At 34.7% G+C, this 18,576-nt stretch overlaps 1 protein-coding gene across 7 annotated transcripts in view; it reads left to right on the forward strand.

Moving 5' to 3' along the window:
* The window catches only part of KIF13A (kinesin family member 13A), a 247,494-nt gene that overhangs the window by 149,464 nt on the left and 79,454 nt on the right, over positions 1-18,576 (forward strand). For all 7 annotated transcript variants that reach the window (XM_031946800.1, XM_031946801.1, XM_031946806.1 and 4 more), the window contains 5 exons: positions 8,425-8,536; positions 10,267-10,479; positions 13,126-13,236; positions 14,089-14,223; positions 17,708-17,838. In XM_031946800.1, the coding sequence (XP_031802660.1) occupies positions 8,425-8,536; positions 10,267-10,479; positions 13,126-13,236; positions 14,089-14,223; positions 17,708-17,838 (702 nt within the window). The remainder of the gene's footprint in view (positions 1-8,424; positions 8,537-10,266; positions 10,480-13,125; positions 13,237-14,088; positions 14,224-17,707; positions 17,839-18,576) is intronic.

The following is an 18,576-nucleotide window of genomic DNA, read 5'->3' on the forward strand; positions in this document are numbered from 1 at the left end:
TTCATATCTTCCTTCTCTTTTCTCCCTCTCTCCTCTTCCTTCTTCCAAACAGGGACTGCAACTGTGCCAACTTTGCTCCTCCCCATTAGCTAGCAAAGTGCTTTATATATAATGAATTTATAATATTTTTGCATTGGACTAGTAAGAAAGATGCACATGCAGGGTATATACATATTATAGATCAATAAATAATTTGTCCAAAGTTACATAGCTTGAAAATGGTGGGTCAAAGCTGGATCTTCTGAGTCCTAATCCAGTGGTATTCCCCCTATATTACACCCCCCACCAATATTTTGATCTTTGAGAACAAGGCCTACCATAAAATCAGTGAAACTGAGTTTTTGTTAAGTACCTGCTATATGCTATACACAGTACTAAGAGATGGCAATGCAAAGAAAGGCAAAAAAAAAACAAAAAAACAAAAACCCTATGCTTTAAAAGAGCTCATAACCTAATGGTGAGAGAGAGAGAAAAAGAGAAAGAGACAAATACAGAGAGAGAGAGGGGAGGGAAGAAGGGAGGGAGACAGAGACAGACACAGAGAGAGAAAGAAAATAAGGAAGGTCGGTTGAGTGACTACTATGTGCCAGGCCTTATGCTAAGCACTTTACAAATATCATTTCATTTGATCCTCATAACAACTTTGAATGGGAGAGACACTATTATCCCTGGTTGGTTTTGGCTGGAGTAGGAGACGGGAGGGGGGTGGGGTTTCCATCACCTGAAAGAAACTGAGTCAAATCAAGGTTAGGTGCCTTGCCTAGTAGGGTCACACAGCTACGAAATGTCTGAGGTTGGATTTGAACTCTTTTGACTCCAGGCCCAGAATTCTGTCTACTGTTCTACCTTGCTGCCTCTGAGGAAGGAAAAATGCAACCAACTATATACATAAATGAACATACAAGATAAATTAAAGATAATATTAGACTGAAGTCTTTTAGCAGACTAAAAGGGGGAAAATGGGAAAGGCTTCTTGTGAAAGGCAGGATTTTAGCTAGAACTTGAAGGAATTCAGGAAAATCAGGAGGTAGAGATAACCAGGGAGAGAATTCTAGGTATTGGGAACACCCAGTGAAAATTTATGGAGTTAGAAGATAGGAATGTCTTATGCAAAGAATAGCAGAAGGCCTGTATCATTGGAGGGTGGGGAAGGTGTAAGACTGGAAAGATAAGAAAGGGTCAGGTTTTGGAGGTTTTTAAATAGAGAATTTTCTCTTTGATCCTGAATGTTATAAGGAGCCCCTGCAGTTTGTGGTGGGGTATGACTTGGGTAGATATATGCTTAAGAAAGACCACTTTGATAGCTGAGGAGGATGGACCAGAATGGAGAAAAAATTGTGTCAGGAAAACCAAACAGAAGGCTGTTTTCATAGTCCACATGTGGGGAATGAGGGCCTGTACTGGAGTGTTGGCAATGAGAAGAGAAGGAATCTGTTTGAGATGTTATGAAAGCAAAGGACTGGATATGAGAGAGGACATAGTCGAAGGATGATCTGTGAACCTGGGTGATGGGGAAAAGAAGACAAGTTCCTTTTTGGCCAGGTTAAGTTTAAGATATTTGCAAGATGTTTATTTTTGAGATAACTGAGAGACCTTTGAAAATGGGAGATTGGAGGTTAGGAGAAAGGTTAGATCAGTGCCCTGAAGAGTAGTTCACATTTATAGAGTCCATTAAAATTTACATTTACAATTTATATTTCTTTGGGCATCATAAGTATTCTTTGGAGCTAGGAAAAGGAAATTGAAGTTTATGGATAAGTTTCTTACTTAATGTTGTTAAACAAATCATGTGGTGAGCAGGACTGGAATTCATAGGTTCTGTTTCTAATTCCATTGTGATTTCTACCCTGAGACGATGGCTCTCCATAGTAGTTATAAAAGTATTAGCAGCATGGTGTTAGGAAACTCAAGAAATTCCAGGAAGGCTTATGAGTTTCATAACCTCAGTTTCTGAGTTAGAAAAATTGTCACATAATTCCATAATAGTTTTTAATGGAGAGGTGGATAGCTTGAATTTTAAAACCTACAATCCAGAAAACCCGGTTGTGCATCCCTAATCCTGTAAGTATATGTAGGAAGAAATCTTCAGCAGATTTCCTGAAATTTCTTTGGCTTCTTTTATCATAGAATGAATAATCTTTTTAACAAGACCTTCCAGTGACCTGACAGAGATGTTAATGTTTGTTTAATGAATTATGGATCTAGAATCTTCAACTCTCTTCAAACCTTTAAGAACCTTTAAAACATTGTTTCTTTTTCTTCTTTTTAAGAGATAAAGATTTTACATGACTGTACACTATTTTAGAATGACTTCTGTGATGAATGAGAGGTGCTAGGCCAATTATACAGTTTCTCTCTACCTCAGGAGGGTAATAAATTTAAATCAGTCTGCTGTTCCTCTCCATTGCTAATGATTGTAAAAAAAAAAAAAGGAACCTGTATTCTGCTTACCTGAACTGCAGAGGATTGAATGCATTATTGGCTTCTCTGAACACTCCTAGTGTCTGTAGCACTCCTCAGGAGTGCTTCCCGGAGTATAGTTGGAGGCTGCTTGTTTTATTCTCTGTAAAAGAATCAGGTCCAAGAATAAAAGTTGGCCTATAACTGATAACATAGTGTGGTAGCTTCCTAAATGTGTAGGGTCTTTCTATCTCCTCACTGTTTCCATCTCATTGTATCTTAGGCTACAGTGCTTGTGTCCAATTTTGCTTTCCTTTTTCTACCTTGTTCCCTCTCTGGTGCTTTAGTTTATTTCCTCTCAGAAGCCTACTTAAGTGGGTGTTGCTTAAGTAACTAAACACTTGATTAGTGTCTAGAAAGGGTGAACAAGGAGCTTTTCTTCCTGTTGTTTATGTGCAGGATCCCTGTAAGCCCTCACCACAACTTCTACAATTAGAAAGATCCATATGTGTGGAAATCTGGGAAAACATCCCTGCATTTATCACTGCGGGCTAAAGAGTGGTGAGCAGAAGCTGGTCTTTGGGAAGTTAAATGGCTTTTTCTTTAGTTGGGGAGGTGAAAAGAAAATTGAGTTTTCATATTTTATCTCCAAACTCCAGTGCTTGGGAAAATGATAAATAAATAATTTCTCCTCTCAAAATATTGAAGGTATAATTGAAAAGAAATGATATAGATCAGTCAATAAACAGTAAACAGATGTTTTTTAAGCTTACTATATGTTTACTATATGCTAGATACTGTAATATGTGCTTGAGATACCCCAAAAAATTTAAAACAGCCTCTGTTTTCAAGGAGATTATGTTGTAATAGGGGAGATGATAAGTAAATAACTAGATACATATAAGGGATATATGGAAGAATAGCTAAACAAATTAGAATACATAGATATAATGGAATGTTATTTATTCTGCTGTCAGAAATGACAAATGGAATGAATTCAGAGAAGCATGGAAAAATCTATACTAGTTAAGTAAATAGAACTTTGGAGTTAAGTAAGTAGAGCCAAGAAAACAATATATGCACTAAGTATGATTCAGATGGAAAGAACAATTACATGTGAAAAAAATCAGAAGGAATTTAAGAAAATTACAAAGATCAAACAAGACTTGAATAAAGAGATAAGAGAGTAAGAGCTACATATCGCGGCTGTTTTTGGACTTTTTCACTGTATAAATAAGTTGTACTGATTTTTTTTCCTCTCTAAAAATACTTTGTAATAATATATGGCTGAATACTAGATGGCTTCCTGGGAGACAAGGGGGAAGGATACTTGGGAAAACTATTATGATATAAGAAATGGAAACTATCAATAAAATATATTTTTAAAAGATATACAGAGTAGAATAGAAGGTAATATGCCAGGAGAAACACTGGGAGATACAGAGATCATGAAAGACTTCTTTACATCTGCTAAGTTGGCTTTGAACTGAGTTTTGCCAGGAAGTGAGGCTTAGTACACCAGGGAGAGCATTCCAGGCTCAAGAGGTAGCCAATTAAAAGGTACCAAAACAGAGGATAGGAATATCATGCGCATCAAGAAGGAGACCGATCAGAAAGTTATTTCATAGTCCAGCTATAAAGTGCTGAGAATCTGTACCATCATGATGGCTGTGTAAGGGGAGAGAAGGGGACTCATACAAGAAATGTCCGTTCATTTCCCATCCCAGCTATACTTCTTTGGATTTCTCTATTGTCCCCCAGAAGCCTCTGTATTGTAAGATCACATCAGTGCTGGTACTCATGTTTCATCACGGGTCCCTCTGGTTGGATGGTGATGTGGAGAATCCCCGACTTAAGGAGAGAACCCAGACCAGCCATCTCTTCATTTTCCACCAGGATACATTTCTTTAGACATCAACTTTGCCCTGTTTGCCTCATTGAACTTTATTGCCTGTAGGAATGTTTGTTGTCTTTTAAAATCTAGTGTCATTTGCTTAAATTCATTCCTTTATTTTTACTATCTCTGATTTCTGAAACCAACTTTTTCAAATGTTGGCTCCCAGTACTTACAGATCTCATTCTCTAACATTTCTCATATAGCCCTTGCTGTGATTTCCTACTTAGTCACAACTCTAGCCTTTCTCATAACTTCCCAATTAGTCAGCAACTCGCCTCATTGTAGGGATGTTAGTACAGAGTTTGGATTGAATTACCTTAGAAGCCTCAACTCATAAGCCTTTGAATATAGATGAAATTTAGTGAATATAGAATATTGATGGCCCAGAATCTCCACCATCCAGCTTCTCATACCTTACATTTTGACTACATATTTCTCAATAATTTAAATCCAGCTATAAGTAGGATGGGTGTGGGTTTTTTTTTTTTTAAAGTATTTGTGCATTAACAAGTAAAAGGGTGTGGTTTTAATTAATGGCAGTTCTCCATAACATAGCAAGTTATATAGCAAAATACACAGAGACACTACAGCCTTGTAATTATTTTAGTTCAACCACACCCCTCCCCCCCACTTGAAGAGCACTTATACAATGGAATGATTATACTGTAACATCATTTTTCTTTTTTATCATAAAGAATACTAATTTAGTTTTTATTGCATTGCTTAGCAATTATGTTTGGGCTCCAGAAATTGTCTTTTTCCTTCTCATGACAATAAATCAGAAATAAGTCAGTACTTGTTAAAAGGCAGAGTAAAGTTACATATGCATTAAATATGCAGAATTCTTGTTTTCACGGAATAGATTCTTTTGTCCTCTTCAGAATCACTGTCAACATGGGCAACAGTGGGATGTAATAGAATTAGTGCTCTGAACTTTCAGTCATTATCTGTGTGACCTGGGCAAATCTAAACTTTAATTTCTCCATCTTGTAAAATGAGGACTTTGGATTGTAGATGGCCCCTAAGGATTCTGCTAGCTCTAAATCTGATCCAGTGTGAGCTGGACTGGTGGGTAGATATGTGTATATCATTGATAGCTCCTCCAAATGATGCACATAGTACCTCATCTATACTTTCTTATCCTGTGTAATTTTTGTCCCTTTCCTTCTCAAGAGGTCAATGCCTCTTGTTGGGGCCCTTCTTTAGTTCTCTATTATCATTGGATGGTCAGTTTATGTCTGGTTCCCATCATGTAGTTTTCTGATAACATACTTTGTACTTCTCTTGTGTGATTTATTGTTTGGCAATGTATTGCCCTTCTTCTTGCTATGATATGCCTCTCCAGTATACTTTCGATGACTTTCAACTTTAATTCCAAGGAGATTGCATTAGTCCATGATGTTGGGCCATAAAACATCAGCACAAGAAAATTATATAAAAATGAAAGGACATGATTTGGGAGGAAAAATTTGGGACTGTCAAAATCACTGTTCAGTTTTTGAGAGGAAATTCAGTTTACCTCTTTTTGTTCAGTTTTGGCTCTTAGCTCAGTGTCCATATGAAGTTATCTATCCAAGATGTATATTTTAATGATTGAATTCTTTGGTTTTTCCATCCAAGTGCATATCATAGCCTCGTATTTTTTATTTACTTTATTTTTTTTAATGATGGATAGCCAGGCTGAAGTCTTTTAAGTTTAGTATGGGAGACAAGCTAAAGTCTCCCATACTGCAGAAAAAGTGTAGAAAAAGAAAAGTGAATTTGTAGTCATGGGATCCAAGTTAAATATCTCTTATTCTTTGCCACTTACTGTTTTGTTCAACCTTAGACAATTCATTCAGCTTCTCTGGTCTCCATTTTCCTTATCTGCAAAATCAGAGTGTTGGAATAACCTTTCTCTTAAAAGATATTTTAGACCTTTGATCCTATTGTGATTTGGAGTCTCATTTAAGAGGCTAGGTCATGTTCTCATACTTGATGCAATCAACAGAATGTCATCTGCATCTAAATGACCTTAGCATCTACAAGAACCCTTCCATAAGGTCTACTGGGCATCCTCCATGAGGGTTGTCAATACTTTGGTGAACATGTGTCCTTGATCTATGCTTCATATGATATTAATAATCAGATAAAACATGATCTAACAGAGTTCTCTCTCTTGTGTTATATCTGTCAAGGAATCTTGTATGCTTTTGAAATATGCTTGAGAAATGCCTTACTGAAGAACAGCCTTTAAAATAGTGGTGGTGGGGGTGGGGGGTAATTAATCAAAGAAAATGCTTTTTATCTTTATTTTTTTTGCTGAGGCAGTTGGGATTAAGCGATGTACCCAGGGTCACAGAGCTGGGAAGTGTTAAGTGTCTGAAATTTGAACTCAGGTCCTGGATTTCAGGGCCAGTGCTCTATCCACTGTACCATCTAGCTGCCCTTAAAAATGCTTTTTAAAAATAATAAGCAATGCTTGTTTTTTTTTTCTTCTGATCTGATTTTTCTTGTGCAGCATGATAAATGTGGAAATGTTTTTTTTAAAGAAGAGAAATGAGAGATGATGAAACAAAATAATAATAAGCAAGCAACAAGTTACATATTCTAAAAATCTTATATTCTCTATATCTTCAGGCCAACTTTTTTATTGATTACTAGTCTTTTTCAACTGAAATCATCCTACTTGATTCTGAGAAGATATATACCAAAAGGACAACTGTTTTTAGTTTAGTAATTTTGTTTTAAAAGTAGATTTTATTTTTTTCCCAGAGTTTGCACAATACTCTTCACACTGCAGGGACTTAACAAATGTTTATTGAATGAAGGAGAAAATTAGTGGGAAAATAACTATATTCTGTATCCAAACAGAAATGGTTTCTTTAATCATCTATTGACGTCCATCTTAGTTCTATACTTCATATGCATTGCATGTAGTTTGACTTTTATAGTGATACCCTTTGGGAGATGAAAATGATTTCATTTGAATATTAAAATCTGTCAAAATGTATTATATCCTATCTGTGTCTATGTAGTAATAACTTTTAGTTATTGTAATATTGACTCATTTCTTGAATTATTTCTGTATATTCAGTTTTGGGTTTTCTTTCGGGTGGTATATTTTGTGGAAAATAGTTTTTCTATTGATTTTGAGTTTGATCTTAAAATATTGCAAGTTAAAATGAGAGGTTTAGATAAGATGGTCTTCCAAGACTTTTTTAGCTCCGAAATTTGGTTCTCTGGGATCAATTTGGGTTCTCAAAGAACTAGTTCAGCCCTAGTTTTACTGGCCTTGGTGATTATCCTCGGGATATAGGCTCTCTTTTGTCACTTTCATTAAAGTCACCATCTTCATTTTTTCTGAATATTCCCTATTATATAGGCAATTTGGTGTGGTATTTATTTACTCTAGAAAATGCAAGTGACAATCGATGACACAAATAGACATCCTCTTCTTTTCCTTCATTCCTTTGTGACCCAAAGTATTATTCCTGGCAGCATTCTTCTCTACAAGATTTTAAAAGAATGGATTTTTCCCCAAGAGCCCACCTAGCTCTTCCTCTTTGACATAGAGATTTGTAATTATTCTTTTCCCCGGGTCAGCATTCCCACAAGGGTTCTTATATACTGCCTGAGACATAGACAGTCTGTGTGGCTTGGTAAGTTTGTACAACTTTATTAATTCTTCATTGAATCCAATTGTCAGCACATAATCTGAACAGCCAAGGGAGTTGTGGTTGAAGAACTATTTGCAAGTTACCCTTTTGTGTTAGAGGTAGAAGGCAGACCAAAACTCTTTAGCTTCAGCATAAGCAGCTTATATTTAAAAACCATTAAACAAAAGATGCAGAATCCTCCATTTTGTGGCTTATGCTATAGTTTTCTTTTTGTATAATTTTTTTATTGTTGTTTTCTAACACCCAGGAGATAGTCCTTTTTCTAGGAAAGTCATTAATCCAGTATGTAAATGGGATTACTTTGTTCATTTTCTCTATTCTTAACAGGCTATTACTAGACTGATAGGAATCAAACAACTAGTTTTGTCCTTTTATGTGTTTTCTTTCTCCTCCTCCTCCTCTTTCTTTTTGCTATTATCACCTATTTACCTAGAAGGATTAATTTTATTTTATTTTTGTTCCCTCTAGATCACTCACCACCCTAGGATTAGTTATATCATCCCTGGCTGACCAAGCAGCTGGAAAGGGTAAAAACAAATTTGTGCCTTACCGGGACTCAGTCCTCACTTGGCTTCTCAAGGTAATGCTTGATTGTTGCATGTTCCTTCATTTCACATGTGCTAAGGGGATGGTGTGGCATAAGAGTCAGGAATATTTCGGTACACGTATTGCCTCTGATACATATTGACTCATATGGCCCTATGGAAGTCACTTAACCTTTCATTCATTGACCCTCCAAGATTATAATTCAAAGAACAGGTATCAATTTACATTGATCAATGAAATTTCCTTTACCAGTAAAGTACTAGATCTGGTTTAAAAAAAAATGAGAACATTTCTCCTCTTGGGAGGAGGACCCTGAAATAGGACTCAACAGCCCTATTTCCTATTCCTCTTTTGCCTTTTACTTGCCATTTGATCTTGCAAAATGACTTCATCTTTTTGGACCTCAGCTTACTCATTTGTAAGATGGATTGGAATGGATAAACTCTTAAGGTTTATGCCAGTTTATCTTTAGTTTTGTCAATACTGGTACTCCTTCTAGTAACTGAACTGTAACCCTTCTATAAATGTCTCTGAGAGTTGTTATGGCACAGAAACTCATGATCTTGCAACCAAACTGTGGCCTACTATCTCCAGATATAATGAGGCTGGTCCTCAGCTGATGAATATTCAGTCTATTCCTGGGCCTCCTTTCCAGTTGTCAGGATCTTCATCCGTGTGTTCAAACCTGGCCTCAGACACTTAGTACCTGTGTGAGCCTGGGCAAGTCACTTAATGCTGTTTGGCTCAGTTTCCTCATCTGAAAAATGAGCTGGAGAAGGAGATGGCAAACTATTCTAGTATCTTTTCTGTGAAAACCCCAAATGGGGGCCCCAGTAGTTGGAAATGGCTGAATAGCAGCAGCAGAGCTTACACTTTTCTGACTCATCTTAGCGAGCCCAGAAGTCACTTTCAGACCACAATGAGAAAGTGGAGTAACACTTTAATTGAAGTTTTTTCTTTTTAAAAAAGTGTACATATCAAGTATAAGCAACACCCATAAAATGCATTTTCTTGATTCCTAGTCAGATAAGAAGACATGTTTTAATGATATTTTTTTACATTTTGCTATCTTCTTTCCTTTGGTTGGCATAATTCATTTTAGGCAAGCATTATTCAATAGTTGAGCATTATTCCTTTAGAAAGTCATTGTGACATAGTGAAAAGAGTAAGCTGAAGACCTGGGCACATTTTAATTTCTGATACTCAGGTTTTCTCATCTGAAAATAGAGATAATTATTTCATTACATTATGAAGTTGGTGTGAGGAAAGTGCTTTGTAACTATAAAATATTATGTAAATGTTAATATTTATGACTATTCATGGAGGTCAAGTTACATGTTTATAGAAATCATTTGTGAACTATACAAAGAAGTCATAGCATTTTTTCTTGTCACCTTCATGTAGAATATAGAATGAAATCATATTTCTATTAAAATTTTACTTTTCTACTCTGCTATGATTTTCTACTCTGGTTATATTAATTACCCTTTTGTTGAAGGAGAATTTTTCTTCAATCTCCCATAGGTTAAGATTATTATTACTTCATCCTATACTATGATATCAATGAGCACAGTAACTGATAGGATTGACTTATAAACTTACTCTTCTTAGCTTAGCTAATATGACTTTAGGGCTCTTCACTATTAGGAGCAGAGTTTGCCTTAATTCTTTTTTTTTTTTTTTTTAATTTATAAGTTACATGTTATACAAAAAGATAATGAATTTATTGTATATTCCTGAATCTCTGTACAATTTGTTTTGCAGGACAACTTGGGAGGCAATAGTCAAACTTCCATGATAGCCACTATCAGCCCAGCAGCAGACAACTATGAAGAGACACTCTCTACATTAAGATATGCAGACAGAGCCAAAAGAATAGTCAATCATGCTGTGGTCAATGAAGATCCTAATGCAAGGGTCATTAGGGAACTACGTGAGGAAGTAGAGAAACTGAAAGAGCAGCTGTCACAGGCTGAGGTAAAAACTATCCTGATGCATATTTTTTGTTTAAATTATATGGTACTTTGCTCTTTTCAAAGCACTTACACTTTCTCATTATATGTAGTCTTTATATATATATATATATATAAAACACCTAGATTCAAGTCATGGTTGCTTTGCCATTAATTAATTGGGTGATCTTGAATAAATCACTTAACTTCTGAGAACTTCAGTTTCCTTATTTGTAGTATGAGAATAACAATATCTCCTCTACTTACCTGATAAGAGTCTTGTCAGAATCAAACGAAAATTTTGTTCACAAATCAGTTCCAATAGACCAGTAATGAACGGAACCAGCTACACCCAGCAAAAGAACTCTGGGAAATGAATATGAACCATTACATAGAATTCCCAATCCCTCTATTTTTGTCCGCCTGCATTTTTGATTTCTTTCACAGACAAACTGTATACTATTTCAAAGTCCGATGGTTTTGCGCAGCAAAATAACTGTTTGGACATGTATATATATAGTATTTAACTTATACTTTAACATATTCACCATGTATTGCTCAACCTGCCATCTGGGGGAGGGGATGGGGGGAAGGAGGGGAAAAATTGGAAAAAAAGGTTTTGCAGTTGTCAATGCTGAAAAACTACCCATGCATATATCTTGTAAATAAAAAGCTATAATTAAAAAAAAAAAAATTTGTTCAACAAGCATGTATCAAGTATAAGGCATTTTTCTAGGCAATGAAGATTTTTACTATTTCCCATAATTATTGACAAAAAAACCAAAACTATTTTACATCTCATCGTTTCTACTTGATCTTGCCTATTTCTTAGTGGGGGCTAGGTTAAGCAATGATCTAAAAGAAGACAAGAAAAAGTGGGGGATCATGAAGATGGAGAAGAAAGTGGACTTTATATGCTACTAGTTAAGGGAATCAGTTCTAGAATCATCAGGAACCGGCTGTAATGGATATACCTATGAAGGAATGAGACTAACTCTACAAGCCATTTGTGTATATTTGTGAAAATATCGTTAGCTCTCCAGGAGAAAAAAAAGCTATTAAAATTCAAGATCTACTAATACTGCCTTGATGAGGAGTTATTCTTAGTGGTAGACAAGCACATTTTGCTAGGTTGAAAAAATGTCTAATGGAATCTCTGATTTTGTGATTTGTTCCATTTATTTTGTGCTTATCTTTGGAGCATATGAGTGTGAGCTTGCAGATTAGGAAAGTATCTGGCTGGATGCTTTTGAGTGGTGAGAGAATGACAATAAAAGTTCCTTGGATCCGTTTCTTGAGTATTTGTAGCATAGTAGTCTTCCCAGTGGAATTCAATGAAGGGCTCTCTTGTTTCTATTAAACAAGTAAATTACAGAAAAGTGTTGTTGGTTTTCTGTCCTTGCAGATGCTTTTAATGTAAAATCATCCATTTGGAAAGCAATCAAACAAACATATTCTGTGTGTTTGGAATTCATTTACTTTTTTAAAATGTATCAAACATAATTTTATTATTGCAGTTAGTAAGACTGGAAAATGTGTCGGAAAAATTAAAGTTCTGGACAAAGTTGTCGATCTCCCAGCTGTAGGGAAAAAGTGAAATGATCCTAGAATTTGTTTGCAGATGAAATTTCTAGTTGTTTTCTCCTTTTCTTTGAATTTGTGTTATCATCAGACAGTCTCAGCTGAGAAAGCATAACTTGCTTTGCCAGAGCTGGCAGACTTGCCAGATTCCTGGAGCAAAATGTGAGGGTAGAAAATGGAAGAGAAGCTATCATATAAGCCCACTTAAAATGTTCAGATGTGTCCAGTATTAGATGTCCCAAGTACATTCCTAGAATCATTGATGTTATCAGTATCTCTAAAGGAATTTAACCATCCTTATTAACTGACTGGGATGGAAGTGCATTTGGATTAGCCTCTAAATCTGAGACACTTCATTTAGTTGTTTTTCTTTCTAACCCTGTGGTCTTTGCTGTTGGCTGCCCTTTTTACTCTGTAGAGAATCATATTACTGCAGGGTGTCAGAATGCATATTGCTGTCAAATGAAATGAAACATTTTAAAAAGAAAATCTGCATCTGTCTAGCTCCAATCCCCTTGGGTATTCTCCTTGAACAAATTCAGAGGCAAATTACTGCCGTTTTCACCAGATGTCCTGCTTCCAAGTGAGTAATAAATTGCCTAAATTGATTGCCAACAGTAAAGAAAAGTAATAATAAAGGACCCAGATAATATCCTGCAAATAAATTAGGAGAAATTTCATCTTTCCTAGTAGGTTAATTTAATTGAGATGCCTTCATTGGTGACATATGGTGAAGTCTGTCATTAGTAGAAAAAGGTAACATTGATTAAATGGTCTTTTTGCTACTGATTTCTTTACTATTTGTAGACAAGAATTTAAAAATGTTTTTTCTCTGATATTTAAAATAAGCACAAGAATTAAACTCATTACTGTTCCTGAAATTCCCTACCCCTGCTTTAAAAGAATCAAGAAAATATTGATTACACATCCATGTTTTTTTGTATTTTATTTGGTTAAATTACTACCCTCACATTGTTGGTAATAACCCTGAAAGGAAATGACTTTTTACTTCATTCAAAACAATAGGAAGAAGAGATATCAAATAAAATATTGTAGCATTTTGTTTTGTTTTGTTTTTTTACTTTTTAAGGCTATGAAGGCTCCAGAACTAAAGGAAAAATTAGAAGAATCCGAAAAACTAATAAAAGAATTAACTGTAACCTGGGAAGAGAAATTAAGGAAAACTGAAGAAATTGCTCAGGTAGATTGATATGAAATATCATGATTCTGCTTTCTCTCTTGTGTCTTTTATAGTTTTTATAGTAGTTTTATAGTTATTACTAAAAAGTATTAAAAGGCCTATTTCTACTTAATGATCAACTGAATCTATAAAAAAGTAGTTTAGACACCAGTTTCTTATACCTGATGTTTTGTTCTTTGTTATTTATTTGAACTGTATGTGAATATCTCTATATTTATTAGTGTGGTAGGGAACAGCAAAGATTATATGAGTATATTTATAGAACTATCTGAAATGCTAGTACATTTAAACAAAGGTCTAATCTTGCTTCTAAAAATATAGCAAAAATGCAAGACTAGGTAGTTTAAATTCAAATTATGCTATGAGCAGCATAATCCTAACATCGAGCAGTAATATAATTTCCATTGATTCAAGTGATGAAACAATAATATATGCACAGTGCTTTGGAAATTTTAAAGCACTATTATAAATTTAGAAGCTGCTGTTATGATTCTGATTTTGTGAGCTTATGAAGAAATGCAGTTTGACAAGTTTCTCTTGAAGAATTCAAGAAAGATAGTTATCACCAAGGGCTAGATTTCCATTTATATGTTGAAAGTCACTTAAAGATGTACACTTTTACAGACATTTTTCAGTCACATTGATGCTTAAGTATCTGACCACACCAATCAATTACAACCCAAAGGAGTATCTGGGATCCAGTCCAATCTTTAGCCTCTTATGTTTCTAATAGATGTGTCTATGTGATGGCTTTGTACTCAGCAAGAATGACTTAAACTTTTCATTTGCACGTCTTGTTACTAAGGCAACAAACTGGATGAGTTACTCACTTTTGTCTGGTTTTGTCTACAGGAGAGGCAAAGACAGCTTGAAAGTATGGGAATTTCCCTTGAGACTTCTGGCATCAAGGTGGGGGATGACAAATGCTATTTGGTGAACTTGAATGCTGACCCTGCTCTCAATGAACTTCTTGTCTATTATCTAAAGGTAAGAGGACACATATAAATCTAAATTCCTGACTCATTCATATGGAAGACCCATATGGCATTAGTTTATCCTTCATTTAATTAAAAGAATTAATAATACAATGAATTCTAAAATTATCCCTTCGGTAGATAATCATCACTATATTGTCATAAACCATCATTCATAATTTTATTCTTTAAATATTTATTTAAGTGCCTTCTGTGGTCAAGGCACAGTACTAAGTAGCATGTCTTTAAGATAATTATTTCCTGACTATACTTTATTGAATTAACTAAATAAGAAAAAAAAAAAAAAAAAAAGATAATGATTTTTGTAGTATTTCCATTTTGATCCAATATCTTAGAATTCCTATGTGCTGTGATTTAAAATAATGAAATTTTAAGCTGTAAAACTCCATAAACAAAATAAAACAAAACAAAACAAAACAAAAAAACAAGAATCTTATAGCTTTTTGCTTCTTTTCTGGCAACCTTAACAGAAACTCAGAAAAGAGACTCATTTTTCTTCTTCTAGACATGATCTTCTGGCTCTTGGCCTCATGAGCTCATGATTGAAATTGCAAATTGCATCCAGTCACAGGGACCAATGAGTAAGCCACTGAATGTTTCCCCTACAGTTTAGTGCAAAAGGAACCCCTTACTATTTATTGGACTCTTCTGGGGCCTGCTATGCAATGAGACCATTAAGCTATCTGTTTTCATGCTTAGGACCCTCTCCTTTCTTATCATCTTCTGATTTTCTTGGCTTCCTTAAAGTTTCAGTTAAAGTCCCACATTCTACAAGCAGTCTTTCCCAATCAGTTCTCCTTAATCTTATCACCTTCACTCTGAAATTACCCATACGTTATTTTGTTTGTTCAGAGCTGTTTGTATATACATGTGTTTGTACATTGTTGTCTAATATATTAGACTGTGAACTTCTTAAGAATTGGGACTATTAACTTACCACATTGCCTGGTACATAGTAAATATTTTAAATCTCAAGTGATAGGATTTTTGCAAAGTTCTTAGCACAGTTCCTGGCACATAGTAGGCACTAAATAAAAGCTTATTCCCTTTTCTTTCCTTAATAAATGCATATTGCTTTAATTGGTTTCAAAGATAGGATTGCAGAGTGACTCCTTTCACCCCTCCTTATTTAAGAGATTAGTCAAACTGGGTGCTAATAACACAGATGTCTCTCATATGCATGAGAAAACTTTTTTTAAAAAGACATACAAAAACAGTGGAGAGCTTGGGAAGCAAAGACATAAACTCTATTTGTTGTTATGCAGTCATTTTCAATAGTGTCTTACTCTTTGTTATCCCATTTGGAGTTTTCTCGGGAAAGGCACTGGAATAATTTTCATTTCCTCCTCCAGCTCATTTTATAGATGAGGAAACTGAGGCAACCAGGCTTAAGTAGTTTGCTCAGAGTCACAATTAGTATGTGTCTGAAACCAGATTTGAACTCCGAAAGATAAGTCCTTTTGACTCCAGGTTTATTGTATAACTTAGCTTCTATGGTAGTCTCTATAGCTTGTGCCTTTCTCTCTCATGTTAGGTAAAAATATTATCTTCATTATTCTGGTATTCTGGTATAGAGGTCCGTGAAGAAGTGAGACCTTCCTGAAAATTTTGTTTGCTGAGACCAAAAGTTACTTAGCCTAGTCTATCATCTTCGGAGGGCTTATTACAACAGAATCAATAGTATTTACTTGTAACATTATAAAAAAGGCAAAAGTTTAGTTTTTGTTCTCAGTTTAGAGGACGGACACATCCTTAATAAGCCCATACTATATTCCAGGCACTTTATAAATTATCTTTATGGCATTCCTGATATCCCTATTTTACAATTGAGAAAACTGATTCAGACATTCACTTGCTGAGGGGCATACAATAATAAGTGTCTAAGACTGGATTTGAACTTAGATTTTTTTGACTCAAGACTCGTGTTCTATCTACTATGCAGCTTAGCATGAGATAGAACAGTCATGGGCTCTGAAGATTAATCCTCTGAGTTGAATGTCATGATGATCACCTCTTAATTAGTTAACCCTGCCTCCAAAATTCTTTCCATCTAACTCTTCTTCTGTATTTAACATATGCTATTTGAATTGAATTAATAAATGGAAAATAATTTTCTGGGAAAGGGGCATCAGGAACTAAGGATATCATGTTAGGCTCCATGTACAAGATGCTTCTTGAACTACACTTTAAGCTATAATTCTGAAAAGCAGAGACAAGAAAGTAGTATATTTCACCCAAGGAGGAAAGCCTATACAGTGGTAGAAGCACTGAAGATGGGATATCATGTACAGACAACAGCAAGAATCCTGTTTGACTGGAATGCAGAGAATGTGAAGGAAAGTAATGTGAACTAAGCCTAGATTAGAACGAAATTATGGTGAACTTTAACTGCTGAATTTAAGAATATGTGTTTTCTTCTAGAGGTAAGAGAAAGCCATTGGAGTTTATTGTTTAGGGGAATATTCTTGTGTGGAAAAAAGATTAGATAGGGAGAGACAGGTGGCAAGGAGACCAAGTTGCATTCTAATTTAACTTATAACAACACTGAATTTATATATATATATATATATATATATATATATATATATATATATATCCTTTGTTCTGTGAATGAAGAAAAAGCGATGAATATAAGAAGTTTCATATAAGTAATAATAAGATTTTGCAATGATTAGTTATCTAGGATGAGAGAGAATGAAGAATTGAAGAGGAAATAATTGGAGAATTTAGAAGGAGGCAGTGATTTGAGACTATTTTCAATAAATTTAATTTAAGGTACCCATGAGACTTTCATTTGGAAATAACCAATGGACAGGTGGAGATGTGGGACTGGAGATCCGCAGAAAGATTAGAATTACTTTAATAGATTGAGGAATCCTTTGCATAGTGATGCTACTTAAATCTATGGGAAGTGATGAGGTCATAAAAGGAGAGTATTGAGAAAGAAAAAAAAAAGGACCCTAGAATACACCCATGGTTGAAAAGATATGGATACTGATCTAGCAGATGAAACGGAGGAGGGGTGGCCAGACACAGAGGAGAACCGAGAGAGAGAAGTGTCACAAAAACCAAGGAAGGAAAAAATTTACGGAAGGAAGAAGGGGGAACGATCAGCTTCACATGATTAAATATATCTAAGAAGTGAGGAATATTCTATATACTTTCAGTGCCTTTATATATAATACCAATGAAGGAGTTTAGCTATTTTTATTGTATTATAATATAGTATATTATGACTTGAAAGGACACTAATTTTAAATTGGTTCATCAACAGTGACCAATTTTAATGTATGTAAATTAACTTTAATGCACTATCAACATAAAGTATTTATTTGATTTTAGTGTACACAAAACCTGATATCTGTAGCCTGCTTCATTTAGTGATACTTATATACATTCAGAAAAGTTGGAATGTCTTGTGATTTGTAAGATATTTGTAGATTTGATTTATAGTGTCTTTAATTATCTTTTACCAGGATCACACCAGAGTTGGTGCAGATACTTCTCAGGATATACAACTCTTTGGCATAGGAATTCAACCTGAGCACTGTGAGATTGACATTGCAGCAGATGGAGATGTTTCTCTCACTCCAAAAGAAAATGCAAGGTAAAGAAATTATAGTGAGACTTGATATACATATTGTTTTTTATTATTAAAAGATGGAGACCACTGGAATTTTTTTTATTAGAGTTCCCACACTGATGAAATTAGATATATCACTGAATTTCAGTTCCCTTTACCTCCTGACTTTCTTATCTCCCTTTCCCCTCCACATCTGTTCAGTCTTACCCATCCTTCAAGTCTTTGCTGAAATGCCATCCCATCCTAGAAGACTTTCCTAGTCCCCTTAATAAACATCCATCTATCTGAGTTTCCATAATGCTTTTATATTTCTATTTTCTATTCACATTCTTTCTATTATTATAATTATAATAATTTGCTATTATCATAATTATAATAATAATTATTATAATTTTCTTATTACTTGTACTAGACTACAAATTTCAAGGGAGTAGGAACAATGTCATCTTTGTATCTTCTGTACCACCTAACACAAGGTTGGTGCTTAATATTATTTGTAAGATAAATGGATATTTGTGAATTTTCTTTAGAACCTCATGTGTTGTTCTATATTACCTAGGAAGTAATGAGTTCACTCCCAGTGTATTTTGTGTAATGTATTTCAAAGCATTTATTGACTTTTCCTTTTAAAGTATATAAAATTAAGGCATAAATACATTTATTATCTAAATTAGTTAATCATCAGTTAACAATCAGCAAGTATTTATTGAGAATCTGTTATGTGACAAGCTAGGTGGTGCAGCTGGTAAATTGTTCACCCTG

The sequence above is a fragment of the Sarcophilus harrisii genome, chromosome 1 (assembly GCF_902635505.1).
Source record: "Sarcophilus harrisii chromosome 1, mSarHar1.11, whole genome shotgun sequence".
In the NCBI taxonomy this organism is placed as follows: Eukaryota; Metazoa; Chordata; class Mammalia; order Dasyuromorphia; family Dasyuridae; genus Sarcophilus; species Sarcophilus harrisii.